General features: G+C 40.5%; 1 protein-coding gene across 1 annotated transcript; it reads left to right on the forward strand.

Moving 5' to 3' along the window:
- Positions 1-12,362: 12,362 nt before the first annotated feature.
- LOC124878838 (glutathione S-transferase A-like) lies at positions 12,363-17,866 on the forward strand. The gene is made up of 6 exons (XM_047382967.1): positions 12,363-12,583; positions 14,869-14,934; positions 15,053-15,158; positions 17,154-17,272; positions 17,362-17,450; positions 17,558-17,866. Exons 1-6 carry the CDS (start codon positions 12,416-12,418, stop codon positions 17,688-17,690), a joined length of 681 nt encoding a protein of 226 aa, XP_047238923.1. The 5' UTR covers positions 12,363-12,415; the 3' UTR covers positions 17,691-17,866.
- The last annotated feature ends 4,880 nt before the right edge of the window (positions 17,867-22,746 follow it).

The raw sequence follows: 22,746 nt of genomic DNA on the forward strand, positions 1-22,746 counted from the left end.
CATCTTGTCTGAGTATCTTTTCTATAATGTGTTCTAAAAAAATAATTCCCCATAGCTGAAGGTGGTCACTTATCAAAGGGTTTACACATCGTACTCGTCGTCTTCCGCTTATCCGGGACCGGGTGGCGGGGGCAGCAGACTCAGCAGAGACGCCCAGATGTCCCTCTCTCCAGACTCCTCCTCCAGTTCCTCCAGGGGGAGCCCAAGGCGTTCCCAGGCCAGCCGAGAGACATAGTCGAGGAAGGCGCCCAGGAGGCATTCGGTATAGATGCCCGAGCCACCTCAACTGGCTCCTCTCGATGTGGAGGAGCAGCGGCTCTACTCCACGCCCCTCCCGGATGGCTGAGCTCCTCACCCTATCTTTAAGGGAGTGCCCGGCCACCCTACATTATCTTGCTAAATCATTTACAACATGTAACTTGAATTTTTACAGAAAAGCATTAAAGGCATTAAAGAAATATATCTGTAGTGTATAGTTGGTAGCGCTGTTGCATCTCAGGAGAAAAGTTCGACTCCTGGCCTGGGCTCTTTCTGAATGGAGTTTGCATGTTCTCCCCCTGATGTTCTTACATTTAGAGATATGTTGTTTGGAACCATAGACTGTGGCTGCCTGTTCTTTTATACACCCGTTCTAGATTTTACAAGAGAATAAGATAACCAAGTCTACAGAAAAAGGCCCGAGTGAAACAACCCGTAAAGGACCACCCCTGTGGCCTCATAATACATAAAATATTTTTTTCCCCTACTTATAACTTCCCTGAAAGATACCCTATGGCTTTTACTTCAAATAAAGACCTTCACTATCTGTAGGTGCTTTTATATACCTGAGGTAAATTTGCTGACTCTCAATAACAAAAGTTATTAGAAAGTTATTTGTAAGTAATTATATATCTAAAGTATTCCCCTTGACTTTTTTTTTCCAAGTTAAGAACTAAGGCCTCACCATCAGGAAGTTCAGTGCCCTTATTCACAAATAATCCTGCGATTAAAAGTAGCTCCTGGTGACGTAATTTTAAGAAAAATCTTAGAATTCGAGAAATTCTAAGATTTTTCTTAGAATTTTACCTTGGTAAGATAAAAGTAATTCACAAGGCACCTGAGCCCTTAAGAGAGCTCCTGAAGTGAACAAATGTAGTGAGGAGAAGTTTAGTGAGCCAAGAGTGTCTTAAGCAGAGAAGATGGTGGAAAGGCTGAGAGAAAGGAGAGATATTCTGAATTAATAAAACGCTACCAGCTCGATTGTGCAGGGATCCACCTAAACAATCACGTAAATAAACACATAAACCTCTATAAAAAAATTTTTATATAGAGATAAGATTAACTTTATCATCCCACTAGGGGGAAATGGTTTCAGCAGCAGCACAGGGTAAAGGTGCACCCTAGTAAGGTCATATTAGGAAGGATAAAGACATAATAGAAACAATAATGAATAACCATGCATAAAAAGTGTTGGAATAATTGTATATAGTACAAACAATATAGTACAGAAGGATTTAAACATTGTTTAAAGTGAAATGCAGTGAAAAATAAACATTTGGAAACAGCTGAAAAGAGTGAAAAAATATAATTACAAACTCTAGACCAGATAAAGTGCAATCATCTTAACACCATATACATAGAAGATGTAAATGAGGTGAATAAGTATTTGCTGTATTGTACATAATGATGTCAGTAGCCATAAGCCTAAATGTTCATCAATACCCACCTCTCTACAGAGAAGTTCGCTGGTGTGCTGTAATCTCTCTGGCTTCTGATTGCAGCAGGTACCACAACTTTTCACATTTCAGGCTGGTGGTGGAAAGCAAAGGGAACGACGCACTGATTTGCTAGGCAGTGCGTCTCTTTGTCTGCCTCTTTGTGGTCCTGGGAGCAAATCTACCTTTCAACACTCTATTCTCCTGCACCTGCTGCACCAACAGTAGGCTTTGCTCCTCTGTCCAGTTTCTTGTTCTCCACCTTTTTTTCTCCGTTTTGGTCGTTTTGTCAAATCAAACCTCTTTATACAAGAAAAGAATCATAGTAAAATGCTGACAGTCCACGTTAATATCAAATAGATAAGGTGGAAAATGACTAGCATGGCGAGTAAACAAAATAATAAGCAAATCAAAACTAATCACGATCTTGTAAATAAGGTTCAAACACTTTTATGCTGTGTGACAATTACAACACTTCTTAATCCAGTATAAATTCGATGATCAATTAATTACTCTCCAATGATTAGTAGGAGTGCATTTGTTTTTTTTTTATAACAACCAATCACAACTTTTAGAAGACAGTCACACCTAGCAAGGGGGTCAACCATATTCCTCATTAAGATAGGAATTTCTGTCGTCTCTTCGCTCAAAGTCGCTTTCAGCAGCGAGCTCAATCACTCTTAAGCTAAGACTCCTTGCCAATAATTTTTAGGCAAAGATAGGAGCTCTCCAGGAGGACTCTGAGATTCTTTGACAATACGGGCCCTTTAAAGAATCTGCCACTTTTTTCTTTAGGTTGTCAGAAAAATGTTACCCGAAATTGGAAGAATACTACACTTTGCTGAGGGAGAGGCCAAGCATCAAGGCCAGCTGGCCTCCTCATTGGCTGGAGAACACCAAGGGACAAGACACCCTGAAGAACATTTAAAAAAGAAAAAGACAGATTTCAGTCAGACTGTGAATGTATTTCTTTAGTTGTTTTTTGTAACAATATTTTCCTCACCTGTCTCAATAATTGCAATTGGTCGTTGCGTCTTTAACTATCTTTTAAAATACAGTACAAACATGATCAGATATTTCTCATAATAAAAATGTGTGTACTTTTATGATCTGTGAGCTGTTTTGATTTATTTAAGCTTTCTCCTCTGTCAAATCTGAACTAATGCAACTGGAGTTATCACTACCATAGTTTCTAATGTGCTGTGCATCGTGCAGTGTTTGAAAAAGCCTACTAGACAGTAGCTACGCAGACATGATGTAAGAAAATTTACTGTAGATTACCTACATTCTAAACTGGATCCTTGGTGTAAAAATAAACCACAAATTGTAGTGTTAATATCAAAATCTCAAAAGACATTCATCATTGCCTTCTTGAAAGGTATGATATTCCCAATGGTGTTTATACCAGTATAAAACAGTTTAAGGAGATGTGAAAACTTTACTTAAAGATTAACCATATAGCCTTGTTGTTCACAATTATCTTTCTCATATCTTTGTTGGTTTCTTTTGATACCTGTCTTAAAATGCAGATATACAAGGTTTGGACAATGAAACTGAAACACCTGTCATTTTAGTGTGGGAGGTTTCATGGTTAAATTGGACCAGCCTTGTAGCCAGTTTTCATTGATTGCACATTGCACCAGTAAGAGCAGGGTGTGAAGGTTCAATTAGCAGGGTAAGAGCACAGTTTTGCTCAAAATATTGAAATTCACACAACATTATGGGTGACATACCAGAGTTCAAAAGAGGACAAAGTGTTGGTGCACGTCTTGCTGGCGCATCTGTGACCAAGACAGCAAGTCTTTGTGATGTATCAAGAGCCACAGTATCCAGGGTAATGTCAGCATACCACCAAGAAGGACGAACCACATCCAACAGGATTAACTGTGGACGCAAGAGGAAGCTGTCTGAAAGGGATGTTCGGGTGCTAACCTGGATTGTATCCAAAAAACATAAAACCACGGCTGCCCAAATCACGGCACCTCAACTCTCCTGTTTCCACCAGAACTGTCCGTCGGGAGCTCCACAGGGTCAATATACACGGCCGGGCTGCTATAACCAAACCTTTGGTGACTCATGCCAATGCCAAACATCGGTTTCAATGGTGCAAGGAGCGCAAATCTTGGGCTGTGCACAATGTGAAACATGTATTGTTCTCTGATGAGTCCACCTTTACTATTTTCCCCACATCCGGGAGAGTTACAGTGTGGAGAAGCCCCAAAGAAGCGTACTGCCCAGGCTGTTGCATGCCCAGAGTGAAGCATGGGGGTGGATCAGTGATGGTTTGGGCTGCCATATCATGGCATTCCCTTGGCCCAATACTTGTGCTAGATGGGCGCATCACTGCCAAGGACTACCGAACCATTCTTGAGGACCATGTGCATCCAATGGCTCAAACATTGTATCCTGAAGGCGGTGCCGTGTATCAGGATGACAATGCACCAATACACACAGCAAGACTGGTGAAAGATTGGTTTGATGAACATGAAAGTGAAGTTGAACATTTCCCATGGCCTACACAGTCACCAGATCTGAATATTATTGAGCCACTTTGGGGTGTTTTGGAGGAACGAGTCAGGAAACGTTTTCCTCCACCAGTATCACGCAGCGACCTGGCCACTATGCTGTGAGAAGAATGGCTTAAAATCCCTCTGACCTCTGTGCAGGACTTGTATATGTCATTCCCAAGACGAGTTGAAGCTGTATTGGCCGCAAAAGGAGACCCTACACCATACTAATAAATTATTGTGGTCTACAACCAGGTGTTTCAGTTTTATTGTTCAACCCCTGTAGGTGTGCCTCCATGAAACTCTATTGTTGTGAATTAACCTATCAGAAGCTTTCAAAGTCATGCCATCATCATTTCAGCTTTCCCAATAAAGGCTTTGAAATCTGAGTGTAGCTAAAGTTTCTCTTCTGTTCTAGCTTTGAGCATATAGAAATAGATTTAGTAATGTTAACGGATCTAAACAGGAGAAGTTTAGACTTATTTAACCGTGAGAGTGATGAGACAGTAATAAGCGACACAGACATAGCAATCGTCTTATCCTGAGTGTGAACATAACAAAGGAGATCATTTTTGATGACAGGTAAGACAGGACTATTAAAAAAAATGTTTTCATTATTATAGAGGAACTGAAGGCCTAGACAACAGACTGAACTGGAGAACTGGAGAAGCAACAGTGAAGCCGACTACAAAACGGGACTGGGCAGAATGTATATCTTAAGGAAGCTTAGGTCCTTTAGAGTTTGTAGCAAGACACTGCATATCTTCTACACCTCACAGAGCAATAGTCATAGTCCAAAGTAGGACTGCAGTCCACAGGCTGTTCTTCTGCTGGGTTATCTGGCTCAGGTCTCCTCACTCAGTCCCAGACACTCAGCCTTGGAGGCTGTATAGAGTAATTGTTCCATTTAAACAATAACAGGACAGCTCCTTTATTTACCGCCATTCTCCCCCCAGCAGTTTTGGGCTGAATGATGTGATCTCGAGTGAAGTGAAGACTGCAGACCTTGCCGGGTGGTTTTACACTGAACCTGTTGCAATGAATACTCATTAACCACCGTCTTCTTAATTCAGCATCGCTTGGAAAGCCGTGGAAACTTAAAAGAGCACTCTATTTTGAAGATGCCGTGCACTTAGGGAACCAGCAGTGTTCATGATATTGTTTTACTTGGTTCTGAAACTTGGTTTGTCCTTCTTTGCAGTCATAGTTCCTCAAAGCGGAAGAAAGTAAGGTCCATTTCACTAATGTGGATGTGACGTCAGCGTCGTACGTGCAAAGAGCTTATTGGAACACGTTTCATGTTGATTTTGAGTAAGATTTCCAAAAGGCTCCCGATATCTGCCAAATCTCCGCTCAATGTTTTTAAAGTAGCAACCTAAATGCATTGATATTTTACAATTTTTGTGGCTTATCTGAGTTCACTGTAAATGCCTCACTGATAGTAAAAACTTTGATGGGGTCAAAGGGTGCAGTTGCAACATTTCCTCAAGTAGCTAATGTCATGCAATACATGTGGTAAGTGTTAATGATTCCCTGACTTGCAACTGGATCGTAGTTTCATTGGGTTTGATGTCATTCCACATTCTGACCTCAAAGACAAGTGGAACTAAGCATAACTAGTCAGCTTAGAAAGAGAAACAAGGAAAATCCGGTCACTAAACTTCAACTCTGGGAGACCTACCAGGGGATTGTATGTCTAGGAACAGTCCACAGACAGACATGTGGAGAAAGCCACATGTTATATTGATGACAGTGTTTCTTTCGTTTGTTTCTCTTTAGCTGACGTATTCGTCTTTCGAAGCATTGCTTATGCCTTCCCATATGACTATGTCATTAAGTTTGGTGTTTGCTGGAAGACAGATCTTTCTCATCAGCATCCTGACTTTGTGTTTTTTTGTTTGTTTGGTATAGGCTGTCTGCAGAACGTTTCCCCAAAATGGGCAAATACTACAGCTTTCTGAAGGATAGACCCAGCATTAAAACTACTTAGTCCCCACAGTGGTACCAAATCACACAAAGATCCAAAACCCTAAAGGAACTCTGAATGACAGAAACACTGCTATAGGAACCATGTGTTCGGGGATAGTTTAGGTCTTTCTTATTTGGTTTTGACAATTCAGTTTGGTTTAGTGGTACCAAATTGCTCAAAAATCTGACCATCTGAAGGACCTCTGATTGACAGGAACACTATCTTCATCTTTCCTTGCTTTTTCTTTGTAATTTCAGCTTAATGAAACATGACAACTATAAATAGCTCATAGTGTCCACAGTGAGTTAAATATTTTTAATCCTTTTAATTGAATCCTCATGAATCCTCTGAAATGTTTAAAACGGCACTGATAAACAATCCAAATGATACCAAAAATGTTTGTAGTCTTAAAATGAGGATTTGTTCTTTTTTTTTTGTTGAAAATGTGCATGAAACTCCCAGCCAATTTCCCTGATTAATGTCTCCTGATAAATGTTCCCTTTTTTTTAGTGTTTGGAACAAATAATAACCACTTTTATTGGTTGCTAATAGTTATACAGCTTCAAGAGACTTTTCACCATTGAACACAGCAACAGAGAAGACTGGCATGCAATGAGAAATTTAGTTTGACTACTTTTTCAAAAATAGAACTTAATTAAATTCTGAAATAAAGATACAATATTTTTCAATTTGAATAAAGTAACCTCAGTGTAGTCAAATCAAGTTTATTTATATAGTGCTTTTCAGCAACAAGGCTCAGAAAATCAAACACAGAAAATCAAATCTGTCATAGTGTTACGTGTGGCTCTGACCCACGTGCAGAATCACGCTCAAGGGAAACAGGTACAAGTTTGAAAAAGGTTTATTTAAGGAGAATGGATCGGTATGGTGTGCAGGAACAACTGTAAGGAAAAACGACAGGTAAGTGGCACAGTAAACGAAACCGGAACTTAAATGTGAAATATCTCTTACTAGGAAATCTGCCAGGAGGAAAGGGATTTGGACTGGAGAACAAGTGAATATGGAGACAATGGTAAGTCCGATGATTTCTTAGTTACATGGGTTAGACCTTGGAGTGCAGGCGAAGCGTCAGCGGAGAGGTGGAGGGTGGACAGGTTAGGTTGAATGGTCTCTGGAGAAACCGGGTCCGGAAGCAGCCAGCCAGGGAAGTTCCAGAGTTCGGCATTGGGTAGGTGTGTGTGGAAGATCCTTCCTGGGGAGATCCTAGGAGCGAGGCTAGTGCGAAACGAAGCCACCCGGGCCAGCCTGGGTATCCTCCAGGTAGTCGTCGGTATAATCCTTGGAAGGTCCTTGAAAACATAGTTAGTGTTTGAATGAAGCCACCGGGGCCAGCCTGGGTAACCTCCAGGTAGTCGCCGGTTCAGTTCACTAAGAAGAACAATGAACAAGTTAAACGTTGTTGAAGGCAAGGTACACATAAACTTAATTAATACGAGGCTGGCTGAGTAGCTACCACAGAGACTAATACTCGAGCGACGAGATGCTGGCTGCTTCCTGCTTAAGTACTCCAGGACTCAATCACAGAGATGGACACCTGTCTCCACCACTGCTGAGCACTAGCACCTACCAGGAGTCAAATAACACAGACAAAAACATACAACAGGAACTCCAGCCCCGACATTACCCCTCCCTCAACGACCGCCACCTGGTGGTCCAGAAACAGAAGGATGGGAAGCAAAGAAATCAGAAATCAAAGTAGGGTCACAAATAAAAGATTGAGGAACCCAAGAACGATCCTTGGGACCATAACCTTCCCAATCCACCAGAAACTGCCAGCCCGGGCCACGCCGACGGGAGTCAAGGATGCGACGAACAGCCCAAACCGGGTGTCCCGACCGGTCCAGGGTGGGCGGAGGGGGCTCGGCCAGAGGGCAAGAACCACAGTCCATTACGGGCTTAACCTGAGATACATGGAAGGTAGGGTGTACTCGTAAAGAGGAAGGCAACCTGAGGCGAACGGCAGAGGTGACCGACTAAGGACTCAATAACGTAGGGCCCAATAAACCTGACAACTTCTTTGACATGGCCTTGAGAGGGATGTCCCGGGAGGATAACCAAACCCTTTGTCCCAGCTGATAAATGGGAGCTGGCCATCTCTTGCAGTCAGTGATACGTTTGTTCTGAGCCGCAGTCCGATTGAGCGCCTGAACTATTTGTCTCCACATCAGTTCACATCGGCGAACTCGTCAGCCGTGAACAGAGGTGGCTGGTACCCTAATGAGGCTTCAAAGGGGGAAACTCCTTTACCAGATGAGACCTGTGAGTTGATAGCATACTCAACCCAAGGGAGATGCCTGGCCCAGTATAATGGGGCAGAGGAGGTCACACACCTAAGTGTTTAGGGATGCTCAAAGGTTGTAGTAGACCAGCTGGGGGTTGGTTACTACTCTTGTTTCTTGAACAAACTGTACAAGCAAGCACCCATTCCCGGATGTCCTGGTGCAAAGAGGGCCACCAGTGACGTCTGTTAATCAGGGAAATGTTGCGGCTTACCCCTGGATTTGCAGAGAACCTAGCTGTGTGGAACCACTGAATAATCCTAGACCTTACTGCAGCAGGGACATACGTACGGTTGGTAGGCCCGTTACCAGGGTCAGGCTCTGTCCTTAGTGCTGGGGAAACCAGTTCCTCAATCTCCCAAGACACAGATCCGATGGTCCAGGCAGGGGGCACAATAGGTTCAGGTAGCTTCTCAGAGTCATCTTGGTGTGAACTGCCGGGAAAGAACATCAGGCTTAGAGTTCTTACTCCCAGGTCTGAAAGAGATGGTTAGATTAAACCGAGAAAAATACAGAGAACAACAGGGTTGTCTTGGGTTAAGTCTTTTAGCAGTCTGTAAATAAGCCAAGTTCTTGCGGTCAGTCCAAACTAAAATAGGGTGAATGGCACCCTCTAACCAGTGTCTCCAGTCCTCTAAGGCTAGCTTAATAGCAAGGAGTTCCCTGTCACCCACATCATAATTGCGCTCGGCTTGGCTCAGCCGATGCGGAAAATACCCACAAGGGTGCAGTTTGTCATCATCAGAGGAATGTGGTGAGAGTACTGCTCCCACCCCAGTGTCAGAGGCGTCGACTTCCAAAATGAACTGTCTGGAGGGATCTGGATGTTTTAAGATGGGTGCCTGGGCAAACTTCTCCTGAAGAATATGGAAGGCTTGATCCGCAGCGGAGTTCCAAAGGAAGTGCACTTTAGTGGAAGTTAGTGCAGTTAAAGGTACTGCCGTTTGACTGTGGTTCCGGATGAAGCGGCGGTAGAAATTGGCAAAGCCGAGAAACCTCTGTAATTGTTTCCAAGAGTCCGGAACAGGCCACTCCAGCACAGCCTTAGCCTTCTCTGGGTCTGCACGGAGCCGTCTACCCTCTAGAATAAAACCTAAGAAGGTTATAGAGGTCTGGTGAAATTCACATTTCTCCGCTTTCATGTACAGTTTGTTCTCTAAAAGTCTTTGTAACACCAGATGGTGGAAAAAGTATGAACTAAAAAATGGATTGACAACAAGCTTACTTTTTGATCACATACTGTGCTGTACATCTGTCTTGCTCATGTTATTTCTTTATTTTCCTCCAGGTTCCAGCATTCAAACATGGAAATATTACTGTCAATGAATCCTATGCAGCCTGCTTTTACCTTGAGGTGAGGAGGCTATCCTGCATGCAATAATTGACATAATTATATATTAAGGTTGGGCGTTATGTAAATTATTTCCAACTGTTATTCATTAGTCCAACAAATGACGATCTGCTATATATTCGCGCTGTTGATGTTTGGACTTTTTGGTGGGCTTAGCAATGTAAACATGCATGGACAGATTTGCCAATTTAGAACACAGATGTCCTAAAATGGAGGAACAAGTTGCCAAAAAAACCAAAACCAAAGTTGCACCTGTTGCATCATTCACAGTCGTTCTGAACGCACCATTATTGTGATGCTGCGCGTACTTGCATCCAACACAACAATAAAACAATTCGATGTGGAGACTTGCTGCTTGCCGTGCACTTTAGAATGTGACACCACGTACGCGGTCGTAAAAATTGAGCTTTGCCTGGAAAAGTACGATGGACATCTGCTTTGAATCCCCATGGATGTACACACGGGTAGTCAAGTAGGCTATGCACGACTATGTTTTCCCTTTAACCTGTAGGCTAAAAAAAAACCAAAACACTGCTCTTTAAAGGGGTCACCATATCGTCGCCGGTCGATAAATTTGTCCAATCGCCCAACCTCATTCCATATGACTAAAACCAAAAATAAAACAATGTCACGATCATTTTGTTTTGCAGAGTCAGTTTAAATCCCAGGGAACCAAACTGATCCCAGACGGCACTGAGGAGCAGGCACTGATGTACCAACGCATGTTTGAGGGCCTCACCTTCTACGATAAGCTATGTAAGATTAATACAAGAAAAACCTTTGCATACACTTATCATGGGCATCACCATAAGCTCTTTATGAAAATAGGGAAGTAGGTAGTTGATACCATTCCAGTTATAGACAGCGAAACCATTTTACAATATATCACCAGTGCAGTATTTCTGTGTACCTTGTCACATTCATAACTGTTTGCCAACACTAATAGGCGTCAGCTGTTGGATGGAGATCAGTGTCCACATTGGCCAGAGTGGATGTGTGTTTTTATTGACCGACACACTAAATCTGTCAGAGTGGATGCAGTATAAGTCAGCGAAATATGAAATAGTTATAAGCACAGTTGTTATTGTAATATTTAGTAATAGTGTTGTGATTCCATGTTTTCCTGATATTGTCCAGTAACAATATTTAAAACCTGCTCCTATTTTCAGGTGCAACAATTTTCTATGATTACTACGTTCCTGAAGGAGAGAGGCTCGAGTCGGCTCTGAAGAAAAACAAGGAGGCCGTGGTCACCGAACTCAAACTCTGGGAGTATATTAACTATATATTAAAACAACACCAGTGGTTTGGATTGTAACATCCCAGTTGTTTCAAACATTTCTTCAACATTAAAACCCTTAATTAACTATGCAGTGTTTTTTCTTAATACACAAATTAAAACCCTGCCATGTTGCTGGCTGCAGATGACAAGTTGCTAATGGATGCAGGTGTGTTGACAGTGCAGAATGCAGGAGTTGTAGCCGTAGATCTGATGCTGACGCAAATTGCTCGTACAAAAATATTGAGCTTAACCAGGTACTTCCTCTGATTAGAAGTATTTCCACCACTTGTCTTGCACTTCGCGTCACAAATATTTCAACGAGCGTAATCTGCACTGCATTTTAGTAAGTGCTTTCTATCAGACATGTTTTGTTGACGATCCCAGGGGCTCTTGTGCGTGCATTTGCTGTGTTCAAGTCTGGCATGGAAAATCGCCTACACTTCCACTCCGTTAGTGTCAGAATGATGCGTTTAGGCACTGAAACATGGTACTGTTTGATTTTACGTGAATCGGTACTCGGTAGTACTAAAGGAATTGAGTCAGTACCTATAAAAGTACTACATTCGGTAGCCATCCCTAGAGAAATGAGACAGCTGACACCCATGTGCATGAGAGTAGCCGAGCTTGTCAGAACCAGATTAGAAATGACAACCTCTAACGTAGTACTGCTAAACTCTAATCTTCAAATGACAATTTTGTCACAGGCAGCCTTTTACCATGTGGTTAATTACAGTTGGACTGGCTTAACCAGATAAAGCTTTTAAATGCATGGGTCGCGGACTGGTCCGGTAGGTCTCCCATGTACTGCTCCAAGACAACATTTCTTCTGACTTTGCGCCACTTTCCAAGTAAATCTTTAACTTGTGAGCTCAGATTTGAGTCTTCTTTGGCTATTGAGTTACGCATTAATGGCAGAGTTTGTTCCATACCTAATGTCACCATTCTTATTTAATATCCAGCTGCATGCTCGACTGCCTTTTCTAAACCTACTAAACCTAAGATGACAAGCTGATGAGTGTTACTAATAAGTTTATTGTGTACATGGATCAGAATGATCTTGGTCAGAGTTCAAAGTTCACTTGACAAAAAAAATCAAGAGAAGACTTTCAGTGACATATATGGTGTAACAAAAGGAGGGAATCGTCATCTGTTTCAAAGTCTGTTGCATCACAGATCTTTGATTGGATGGGACTTTTTCAAACCCTCCAATCGAAGTGTAGGTAGCAGCATGATATAAAGACAGACCACTCTAGATGCAGATTTCACTTTTACAACTCCTGTTGTTAGGTGTAAGAAGTCTCCCATTGAAGCCATGGCCAGGAACATGACTCTTCTGTGGGGCTCTGGCTCTCCTCCGTGCTGGAGGGTTATGATCGCCCTGGAGGAAAAGAAGCTGCAGGGCTACAACAGCAGACTGCTGTCCTTTGATAAAGAGGAGCACAAGTCCCAGGAAGTGTTCAGTATCAATCCGAGGGGTCAGGTAGGGACAAAGCAAACCACATCACAACCAGCATAACAGATGCAGGTTCATCAACAAGACATGTTTTCCAACCAGTAGCAGATAACTGTGTATGCAGTTGGAAGTGTGCCTAAGTTAATACAGCATGTGAAGGTCAGGAAGAACAAACTACAGTTTGTGTTAATGATTTCAATGGGCAGGAGTCCTTCAAGGTCTTTCTGTTAAACAGTGGCTGAATTTCTGGCTGATTACTTGCTTCAGCACTTTAAACTCTAAGCCATTTCATAATGTGAGGTCAAACAATGAATTCATGGATTTGCATGCTAATAGGGTGGATCACTTAATCCAACTATTTCCTACTACATTGCTATGAAACGTATTTGTCTCTTTTCAAATTTTTACTGTTTTTGCCTTTTCAAATCATCAAACTAATTTTAATACCAGATGAAGATAGTAAATACAATAGGTATTTACACAGAGTAATACATATAGTACATGGCATTGAGACTTTGTAGCATGCCATAACTCTTTCTTTACTGTGGAAACTTTAAGCCTACTCTTCTTTGCAAAGTAGTTTACGTTCATCCACAGTGCAAGGGTTTCAAGCATGTTTAAGCTTCTGCCACGGCACTTTATATGATTCAAGTCTTGACTTGAGTGGAATTTGTACTTCCAGCAATTACAGTTGTCCATGTAGCAAAGCAGGCCTAGACCATCACACTACTACATCCGTGTTTGCTGTGCTAGTTTTACACCAGTCGTAACCGGACTCAAACCTTCCACAAAGTTCCACTTTGTCAAATCAGTCCACAATATTTTTTCCAAAAGTCTTAGGGATTATCATGATTGTTTTGAGGTGAGGCTTCGGATTGTCTGATTTTCGGTCTGCAGTGGTTTTGGCCTTGGACCTCTCTCCTGGATGCAGTTTTTACCCAGTCTCTTCCTTATTGTTGATTCAGGAAGACAGACCTTAACTGAAGTGAGAAAGGCCTGCAGTGCTTCAGATGTTAAACTGGGCTCTTTGGTGACACCTTAGATGAGTTCAGACTCAGAAGCAGTCTTGGAGTAATTTAAGCAGCTGCCTATTCTTGCTGCTTAACCACACTTTCTCAGCTTGTGAATAATGGCCCTCGCTGTGTTTTGCTGGACACCCAAAGTCTTCAAAATGACTTTGTAAATCTTTATAGACTGATAGATGTCAATAACTTTGTTACTCATTTTGAGTTCCACATATCATTTAGAAATCTCTTTAGCCTACTTTATGTTGTCATGCGGGTTCTAAGTGATTTCTTGTTATTCTACAGATGGCAGTGGCAGTAATTAGGTCTTGGGTCTGTGTGTGACTAACAATTGAACTCAGCTTTCCAAATTAATGTGGTTATTCACAGGTAATTCATGATGTTACCTGAAAGGTGGGGATGGTGAAGAAGGTCGCTTAGGTTTTTTATTTGAAAACTGCATTTTTTCTGAAATAATTGCTGATCCGAAACATGTAAGTGTGACCAAATAAGAAATCAGTAAGAGGGAAATAGTATTTCACAGCATAGTATGAACTAAAAGAAGAAGAAAAAGGTTCAAAAGATTACCTAAAAGTGAAGGAAAACTTATTAAAACAGATAGCCATAAATATTGTATACGAGTGATGTTAAAAGCAAATGATAAGATGATAACTGCTTGATATTTTTGCAGTGGTAAAAAAACCTCAAAGCTATCAATACATATTTTTAAGAAATTATTTTGTTTTATTTTTTATTTAAAAATGAACTCAAATAGGGCTGCACGATGGTGCAGTTGGTAGCACTGTTGCCTTGCAGCAAGAAGGTCCTAGGTTTGACCCCCGGTCGGGGGTCTTTCTGCATGGAGTTCGCAGGTTCTGCCCGTGCATGCGTGGGTTCTCTCCAGGTACTCCGGCATCCTCCCACAGTCCAAAAACATGACTGTTAGGTTAATTGGTCTCTCTAAATTGCCCTTAGGTGTGAATGAATGTGTGCATGATTATTTGTGTCTGTGTTGCCCTGCGATCGACAGGCGACTGTCCAGGGTGTACCCCACATCCTGCCCATAAACTGCTGGAGATAGGCACCAGCTCCCCCGTGACCCACTATGGAAGAAGCAGTAGAAACTGACTGACTAAAAACCCAGAAGTGGATTTGATGAATGCTGGGGTTTGTGAAAATTACAGCTCTGATTAACTGAAACCATTGGCTTTACTGTCAATATATGGTCACCATAATGATTCATAGTAGCAGACAACCTTTTGATATTCTAATTTTCTCACATTTAGTTGTTTTTTGTTCTTTTTTTAGGTGCCATCTTTTAAACATGGAGACATTATTGTCAATGAATCCTATGCAGCCTGTTTTTACCTGGAGGTGAGGGAGCCACGCCGTCAACTAAAATTTCAATCTGGATCAAATACAGATACATACACTAACTGTAGATAATTTCAAATTATTAATATTACTGGGTTTTTTCCTCCGTTTTTGACAGAGCCAGTTTAAGTCTCAAGGAACAAAGCTGATCCCAGACAGCCCTGAGGAAGTAGCACTGATGTACCAACGCATGTTTGAGGGCCTCACTTTCTATGATAAACTAAGTAAGATAAACAGAAGTTGGTCTAGTTCTGGTGCACACATTTGCATTTCAAGCTGTCAACATTATTCATACGGATTCACATATATAAATACATTTGCCTAAATCTTCCCTAAGGTTCTTATATTTAAAGCTACTAAACACAATACTTGTACAAGTATTTTGCAAAAATTGGCGCTTTTCTATCTTCCTGTAGCAGCTGAATGTGGTGCAGTGCTTATGTAAAAAAATACATGGTTTCCAACCTAATAAGAGAAATAGATCTTAAAAATATTTTTGGTACTTTTAGTGTCATTCTGTTTTGGAAATTCAATGTAATTACTCTATGAAAAAAGTGAAAGACAGCAAAAATCCTGTACTTGCTATATCTACTTTTAAAAACAGTTTTTGTAAAATAATTTTTAGCCAAAGTTTTTAAGAGCCATTGTGACTTTGGAGGTTGCAGACCCCTGCGACCTGCAAATATTTTTTCTCTGTATGAGCTTTTATTAAAAAAATTGAGTTATGTAATAGTAAAATCCAAGTTCTATTTATTATCTGCCAATCAATCAATTTAGTAAAATGTTATCGCATTTGCATTGGGCAATTACTCACAAAGAAAATATGGGTAGGAGGTGGAGTGTTACCTAAAATCTTCCTGTGTGAAACATTTACTGAGAGTGGAATATTCCAACCATTTCTGGACGAAGTATTTACTTAATGGAAAAGTATGGCTGTATAACAGTTAACGGTTTTACTTTTTAATCAGACAGGAGAGCTTTTTGTTCCAAAAGATTTCTTTGGCATTTTCCAATTTGACATTGTCAGTTTAGGCAATTTCCAAAATGAAATCCCATGACTTACTTTAAAATAGTACACATTTCCAGATGTTAATCTTTTTGACCTCTTTTAATAACAGTGACTTAAATAAGTAAGGCAACATATGCTTTTAAATCCTTCCTTTTCACACTTAAATCATTCAGCTGTGGTCTATATAAAGTGGAACTGCAATGCTTTGGTCTGCATTCCTTGTTATTGTAGCTCCTCAGGCCCCTCTTTTACCCCTGTTCTGAGGTGCATCTGAGAGCAACTAGTTTCTTTAAATGCTGATGAAGCCCTTCACACCCACCCCCGCGAGGTCAAAGACCACTCAATGTATCCTGTTCGGTTTATTGTTATAGTTTTATAACAATTATTTTTCACCGCAGAAACAAGTCAAAAAATGGCAAAAACAATGAAAAACTGTTAATGTAATAATATTCAAAACACGCAACTAAAAGCAGCGCACAGTACTGACATAAGCAGAAGGCACGATGCTACTGCTGTGAAAACAATGGCCGGGATGTCATATCCACACACAATAAATCCATGTCTTAAATAAAGTTTGTTGTCATTTTAGTAGTATTTGTAGCTTACCGCTTTGCTGTGTCCGTTGTTTCCATAGACAGAAAGAACTGACCCCTTAATCAGATAAAGTCTTTCAGCCAATCCTTCGTGATACTGGAGTATGATACTGGATACTAGAATTTCCCCACTGATGTGGGAAGATTTCTATGATAAATAAAATTTATGCAGACACTTTGAAGAGGTTCTGATGCTGGGGGATGGTGTAATGAATTGTGTGGGTTTATACACCCAACAACCAAACCAAACGTATCCTCTTTCAGCTTGGACTACAAAATCGCAGCGAGAAATTAATATGGCGAATACGTGAAACTGATCAGCCGGAAGTCCATGACCGATTTAGCTGTTCCACAGCAAATACTGTGACGTAACAGTAAATGTAAAAGAGTATAGAGAAAACTGAACGGACTAAAAAATATGACCCATACAGAATTGTAAGATATATCCGCAACACCTAGAGAAACTAAAGTCAACTTTTCTTAACTTGTGTAGACTCCAAGTACACAACAAAATGTAATTAAAAGGTAAAACAGTGGATTATGCATGATATGTCCCCTTTAAATCCATTGTGTTTATTTCCATGTGTATGATTAAAATCCTATTCTTTTCCATCCAGCTGCCATTATTTTCTATGAATACTATGTCCCTGAAGGCGAGAGGCTCGACTCAGCTCTGAAGAGACATAAAGATGCCCTGACCATGGAGCTGAAACTCTGGGAGGGTTATCTGCAAAACGTGTGTGAATGAAACTCACAAACACCAACTAACCAAAGAAGCTGTGACATTTTCTCAACTGCTGTACAGTTGTCTTCTTTCTTTTCTAGAGGGACTCTGGCTCTAACCTGGCAGGGAAGTATTTTACGCTGGCAGATGTAGTCATTTTTCCAACTGTAGCTACTCTTTTTAGATTTGGGTAAGCAGGACAAACAAGTGAAGATCACATCTTGCTTTTGTCATTTAAAGTTTTAGCAGCTAATCAAAGATCTGCAAATTAAAGACTCTACCACTTTGTTTCTTTAGGTTGTCGGAAAAACGTTACCCCAAACTGGGAGAGTACTATGCTCTGCTGAGGGAGAGGCCAAGCATCAAAGCCAGCTGGCCTCCTCATTGGCTGGAGAACACCAAGGGACAAGACACCCTGAAGGACATTTAAAAAAGAAAGATTTCAGTCAGTCTGTGAATGTATTTCTTTAGTTGTTTTTTGCAACAATGTTTTTCTCATCTCTCTCAATAATTGCAATTGGTCGTTGCGTCTTTAACTATCATCTTGTAAAATACAGTACAAACATGGTGATATATTTCTCAATAAAAATGTGTGTACTTTTCTGATTTGTGAGCGGCTTTGATTTATTTAAGCTTTCTCCTCTGTCAAATCTGAACTAATGCAACTGGAGTTATCACTACCATAGTTTCTAATGTGCTGTGCATCGGGCAGTGTTTGAAAAAGCCTACTAGACAGTAGCTACACAGACATGATGTAAGAATATTTACTGTAGATTACCTACATTCTCAACTGGATCACCGGTGTAAAACTAAACCACAAGTTGTAGTATTGATATCAAAATCTTAAGTTTTTCTATTGCAACCAGACATTAAAATGTTTGTGTGTACAGTATGCAATAACATGCATTTACTAGCTTAATACAGTTTTAGCCAGTATTTTCTCATGGTCATTTGCTTTTTTTCCTGAGTTTGATGTACACATTTGGCACCAGAAGATTTTCATCATCACATTATTGAATGGTATGATGGTGTTTGTACCAGCATAAAACAGTTTAAGGGGATGAAGATGACATCTTCAGCCACCTTTAAACTTAGATTTGGTAATGCTAACAGATTTAAAACAGGAGCAGTTTAGACTGATTTAATGATGACAGTGATGAGACAGTAATGAGCGACACAGACATGCGCTTATGTCCCTGTAGTATTTAGTTTCAGCCATGCTTTGTTTTCACTCTGTCTCTGTTAAGCAATCAACTTCATTTGGCCCACCTGCACCATGTCAATCAGCCTTTGTCTTTCACCTGTGTCTCGCAATACATATACACCTTCATTCTGTTCATTCCTCGCGGAAACATTTTGGTTCCTCTGGTCAAGTCATGCCTGTCTTGCCTGCCTGTCCATGCCTGTTTATTGTTTTGTTCATGCCTCCTCCTGAGAGTGAGTTTTGTTTGACCGAAAATTAAACATTTTACTTACGAATTAAGATGTCTAGTCAGCTGCATTCTGGGGTCCTCCGTCTCGCCAAACCTGACAAATATTTCAAAAAAATGTTTTTATTATGGAAAGACGATCTGGAGGTGTGTGTGTGGGGGGGCTGAATAAATACCTCAGAGTTCACCTGGACAACAAGATCCCTCTTAATATGTAGAACATAATGGAACATGCTGGGCATCTTCTTTAAAAGACAGTAATACATATTGTCATTAGTGAGATTATTCTGCAGATCCACAGTAATATGAGCTGCAGCAGAGGATCCTTTTGGCCCACTGTCATCACCATGTACAACTAGTCTTGGAAGAAACCTAAATAATTTGAGTTACAAAAACATTTAATTTCCCTTTCGCATTAATAAAGTGTTTTTTGATACACAAATCATCATAAATATGCTGTATATACAGGGGTTGGACAATGAAACTGAAATACCTGGTTTTAGACCACAATAATTTATTAGTATGGTGTATGGCCTCCTTTTGCGGCCAATACAGCGTCAATTTGTCTTAGGAATGACATATACTAGTTCTGCACAGTGGTCAGAGAGATTTTAAGCCATTCTTCTTGCAGGATAGTGGCCAGGTCACTACGTGATACTGGTGGAGGGAAACGTTTCCATGTTCCTCAAGAATGGTTTGGTAGTCCTTGGCAGTGACGCGCCCATGTAGCACAAGTATTGGGCCAAGGGAATGCCATGATATGGCAGCCCAAACCATCACTGATCCACCCACTTGCTTCACTCTGGGCATGCAACAGTTTGGGTGGTACGCTTCTTTGGGGCTTCTCAACATCGTAACTCTCCCAGATGTGGGGAAAACAGTCAAGTTGAACTCATCAGAGAACAATACATGTTTCACATTGTCCACAGCCCAAACTTTGCGCTCCTTGCACCATTGAAACCGACGTTTGGCATTGGCATGAGTGACCAAAGGTTTGACTATAGCAGCCCGGCCGTGTATGTTGACCCTGTGGAGCTCCCGACGGACAGTTCTGGTGGAAACAGGAAAGTTTAGGTGCACATTTAATTCTGCCGTAATTTGGGCAGCCGTGGTTTATGTTTTTCGGATACAATCCGGGTTAGCACCCGAACATCCCTTTCAGACAGCTTCCTCTTGCGTCCACAGTTAATCCTGTTGGATGTGGTTCATCCTTCTTGGTGGTATGCTGACATTACCCTGGATACCGTGGCTCTTGATACATCACAAAGACTTGCTGTCTTGGTCACAGATGCGCCAGCAAGATGTGCACCAACAATTTGTCCCCTTTTGAACTCTGGTATGTCACCCATAATGTTGTGTGTATTTCAATATTTTGAGCAAAACTGTGCTCTTACCCTGCTAATTGAACCTTCACACTCTGCTCTTACTGGTGCAATGTGCAATCAATGAAGACTGGCTACCAGGCTGGTCCAATTTAGCCATGAAACCTCCCACACTAAAATGACAGGTGTTACAGTTTCATTGTCCAACCCCTGTATATATATATATATATATATATATGTAATATATATACAATCAATTTGGTGAACTTGTCCATCCGGCTACAAGAGCAAAATGCATAATAAGCAAAAAGGAATGCTGTTAGGAGCTCCAAGTGACTGTTGCATGCAAGGAACTGTGGTACTTCTGGCCAGACCGGTTGCAAAGTGGGCATCGGCCTAGACAGCATGACCTTTGCGCTTTATCATTTGGAAACTAAAATGATCTGCCCAAATCTCATGTGTTGTCATGACTTTGCAGTTTTCTGCAAGGCTTTGCATTTCATGTTGAATGAGCTGCCTTTTTGTAACAAACCTGTTTGTCACAGGTCATCCTTTGTCACTTCAAAAACTTAGCTGCCTTTAATAGTTTAGTTTCTGCCTCTCTGCACCTTAAGTTGTAACTCAAATGGAGTCACACTGGAAATTGTTTTTACCCTTTAGTATGTACCCCCCCCCCCCAAACAAATGGTCAACCATAGACAACATAAAAAGAGAGGTCAGTGGTGCTTTTGGTGCAGAATTGGGCCCCTGAATTAATTTCTGTTAAACACCTCACTCTACCTTGGGCTGACTGGTGATTTTCTAAAATGAAAGCCCGGTTATGAAAATAAAATTTGAATTTGAATCTTAAGCTATGTTAAACTCTCATAATTCAGCAATTAAAGTACAGACCACCAAGGTTGACTATGCGCACAGGAGAACACACAAACAATATGAACTCTATTCACCTATTAATTCATTCTTTATTTATGCGGAGTGTTGCACAAAACAATCTCTTTGTTTATGGCTGCCCTTTGTACATGGAATTTAAAAGAGCCCCAGATTACACATCGAATTATTAATCCTACAAAAAAACATGGGTAATAAATGACAGATGAACTTCACAAAGGATAAAAAAAGGCTTTCTTTGTCTTTTGTCTACAGCCATTACAAAAGATGTACATGCTTCAACCTGCTCACCTCCATGGTACATGTTTGATCAGGAGGAACATTTTTTTTAGTTGTCCAAGTGAAAATGAAAAAAAAGCCTTGTCATGCAGTCACAGCAAATACTCAGAGGGCTTGTTAGGCAGAGCCCATATAGTGATGAATGCACAGATACTGTTTTTATCTCTTAGTGGAAAGAGAAATAAATGTGAAGGGATGAAAAGGGGAAAGATGCATAAACAAAACAGGTCCTCATAGTGGTCATGATTTATGCTTTTTGTTAAACGTTTTTGTTGATCCCTTTGGATCACACATGTTTTTAGACCTCTCTGCAATTTAAAGAAAAGCTTTGCAGCCTAGTTATGAGTTATGACATTCAGGGTGTTATATGATACAGTAATTTGAGAGAAAAAGGTTTGGGAGAAGGAAATATAAAGAGGGATTCAAACAAGAATGACATTTGAGCCAGTTGGGCCAGAGTTCTTGACGTAGCAAGAATTTGAGGTTATATCTAACTTTCGGCAGCTTACAGACAATGTAAAAATACATGTCATCTTGCAAGCAAGATGAGCTTTTTAACCTCAAGGTAATCATTGCTAATGAATATCATTTTTGCTTTAGTTTAAACGGTAAACGGTTTACATTCCACCTTGACAGAAAAGATTCAAACTTGATTTTTTTTTTTTTACTATTTCAGCAATGTTTTATGCTTATATCACAATCCCACAAATATCACAAGTGGTTTTTTTTTACATTGGGGGATAGGCCAGAAGAGCAATATGATGTTAATTATTATTTAAGATTTAACTTATTTTGTTAAGAATGTTTTAGAAAATGGTTGGGATTTAAATAATTAATTTGCACATCTTTTAACCTTTAGAATTAGATCATTTCTGCTCTTAAATATTGATTAAAATGTACCCAAATAAGATGTACACAAAGTGTTAAAACAGTTTTATTGGATCAGTGTGAGCTGTATTATAAAGGAATGTGGTTGTGGATTGGGTTAGATTCTTCTTTTGGGTCTGTGCGGAGGTGAATGAAAAATGCTGAGTAATAATGAACATTCAAAGTCTAGTAATACGCCCTTGCCACATGAAAGCTGCTGCACCTTGGAAAATTAAAATCCAGCCATAAGTATGTTGCAGGTTTTTGTCAGTATATCAAATGTCCATGCTAATTGATGTACTTATCTGCTTGCCTTTAAACCCTTTTTTATTTTCATTTTCCTACGAAGGTTTTTACCATAAAAAAATAGAGATTTGCAAACCAAAGCAGGAGAATTCCTCCTTCCTCACATACCTTCGGAAACATCCTCGGTACAATCAACAGGAACTATAACCCTCATTCACACAGCTATTCAAATGAAATGAAAATAGACTTTGAGTGCAATACCCTGTTGCCTAGGGTTCCAAAACAGAGCAGTTCAACATGTTTAAATGGAGTTTCAATCAGTGACGTGCATTAAGGGGAGGCAGGTGAGGCAGTGCTTCACCTGTCATCATGACAAGTAAATAGCTAGAAATTATAAGAGAAAATCTATTTCTCTGATTGACTGTTCTTGAAATTTATTTTCTGTATAATTTCA

Source organism: Girardinichthys multiradiatus, chromosome 13, assembly GCF_021462225.1.
Source record: "Girardinichthys multiradiatus isolate DD_20200921_A chromosome 13, DD_fGirMul_XY1, whole genome shotgun sequence".
In the NCBI taxonomy this organism is placed as follows: Eukaryota; Metazoa; Chordata; class Actinopteri; order Cyprinodontiformes; family Goodeidae; genus Girardinichthys; species Girardinichthys multiradiatus.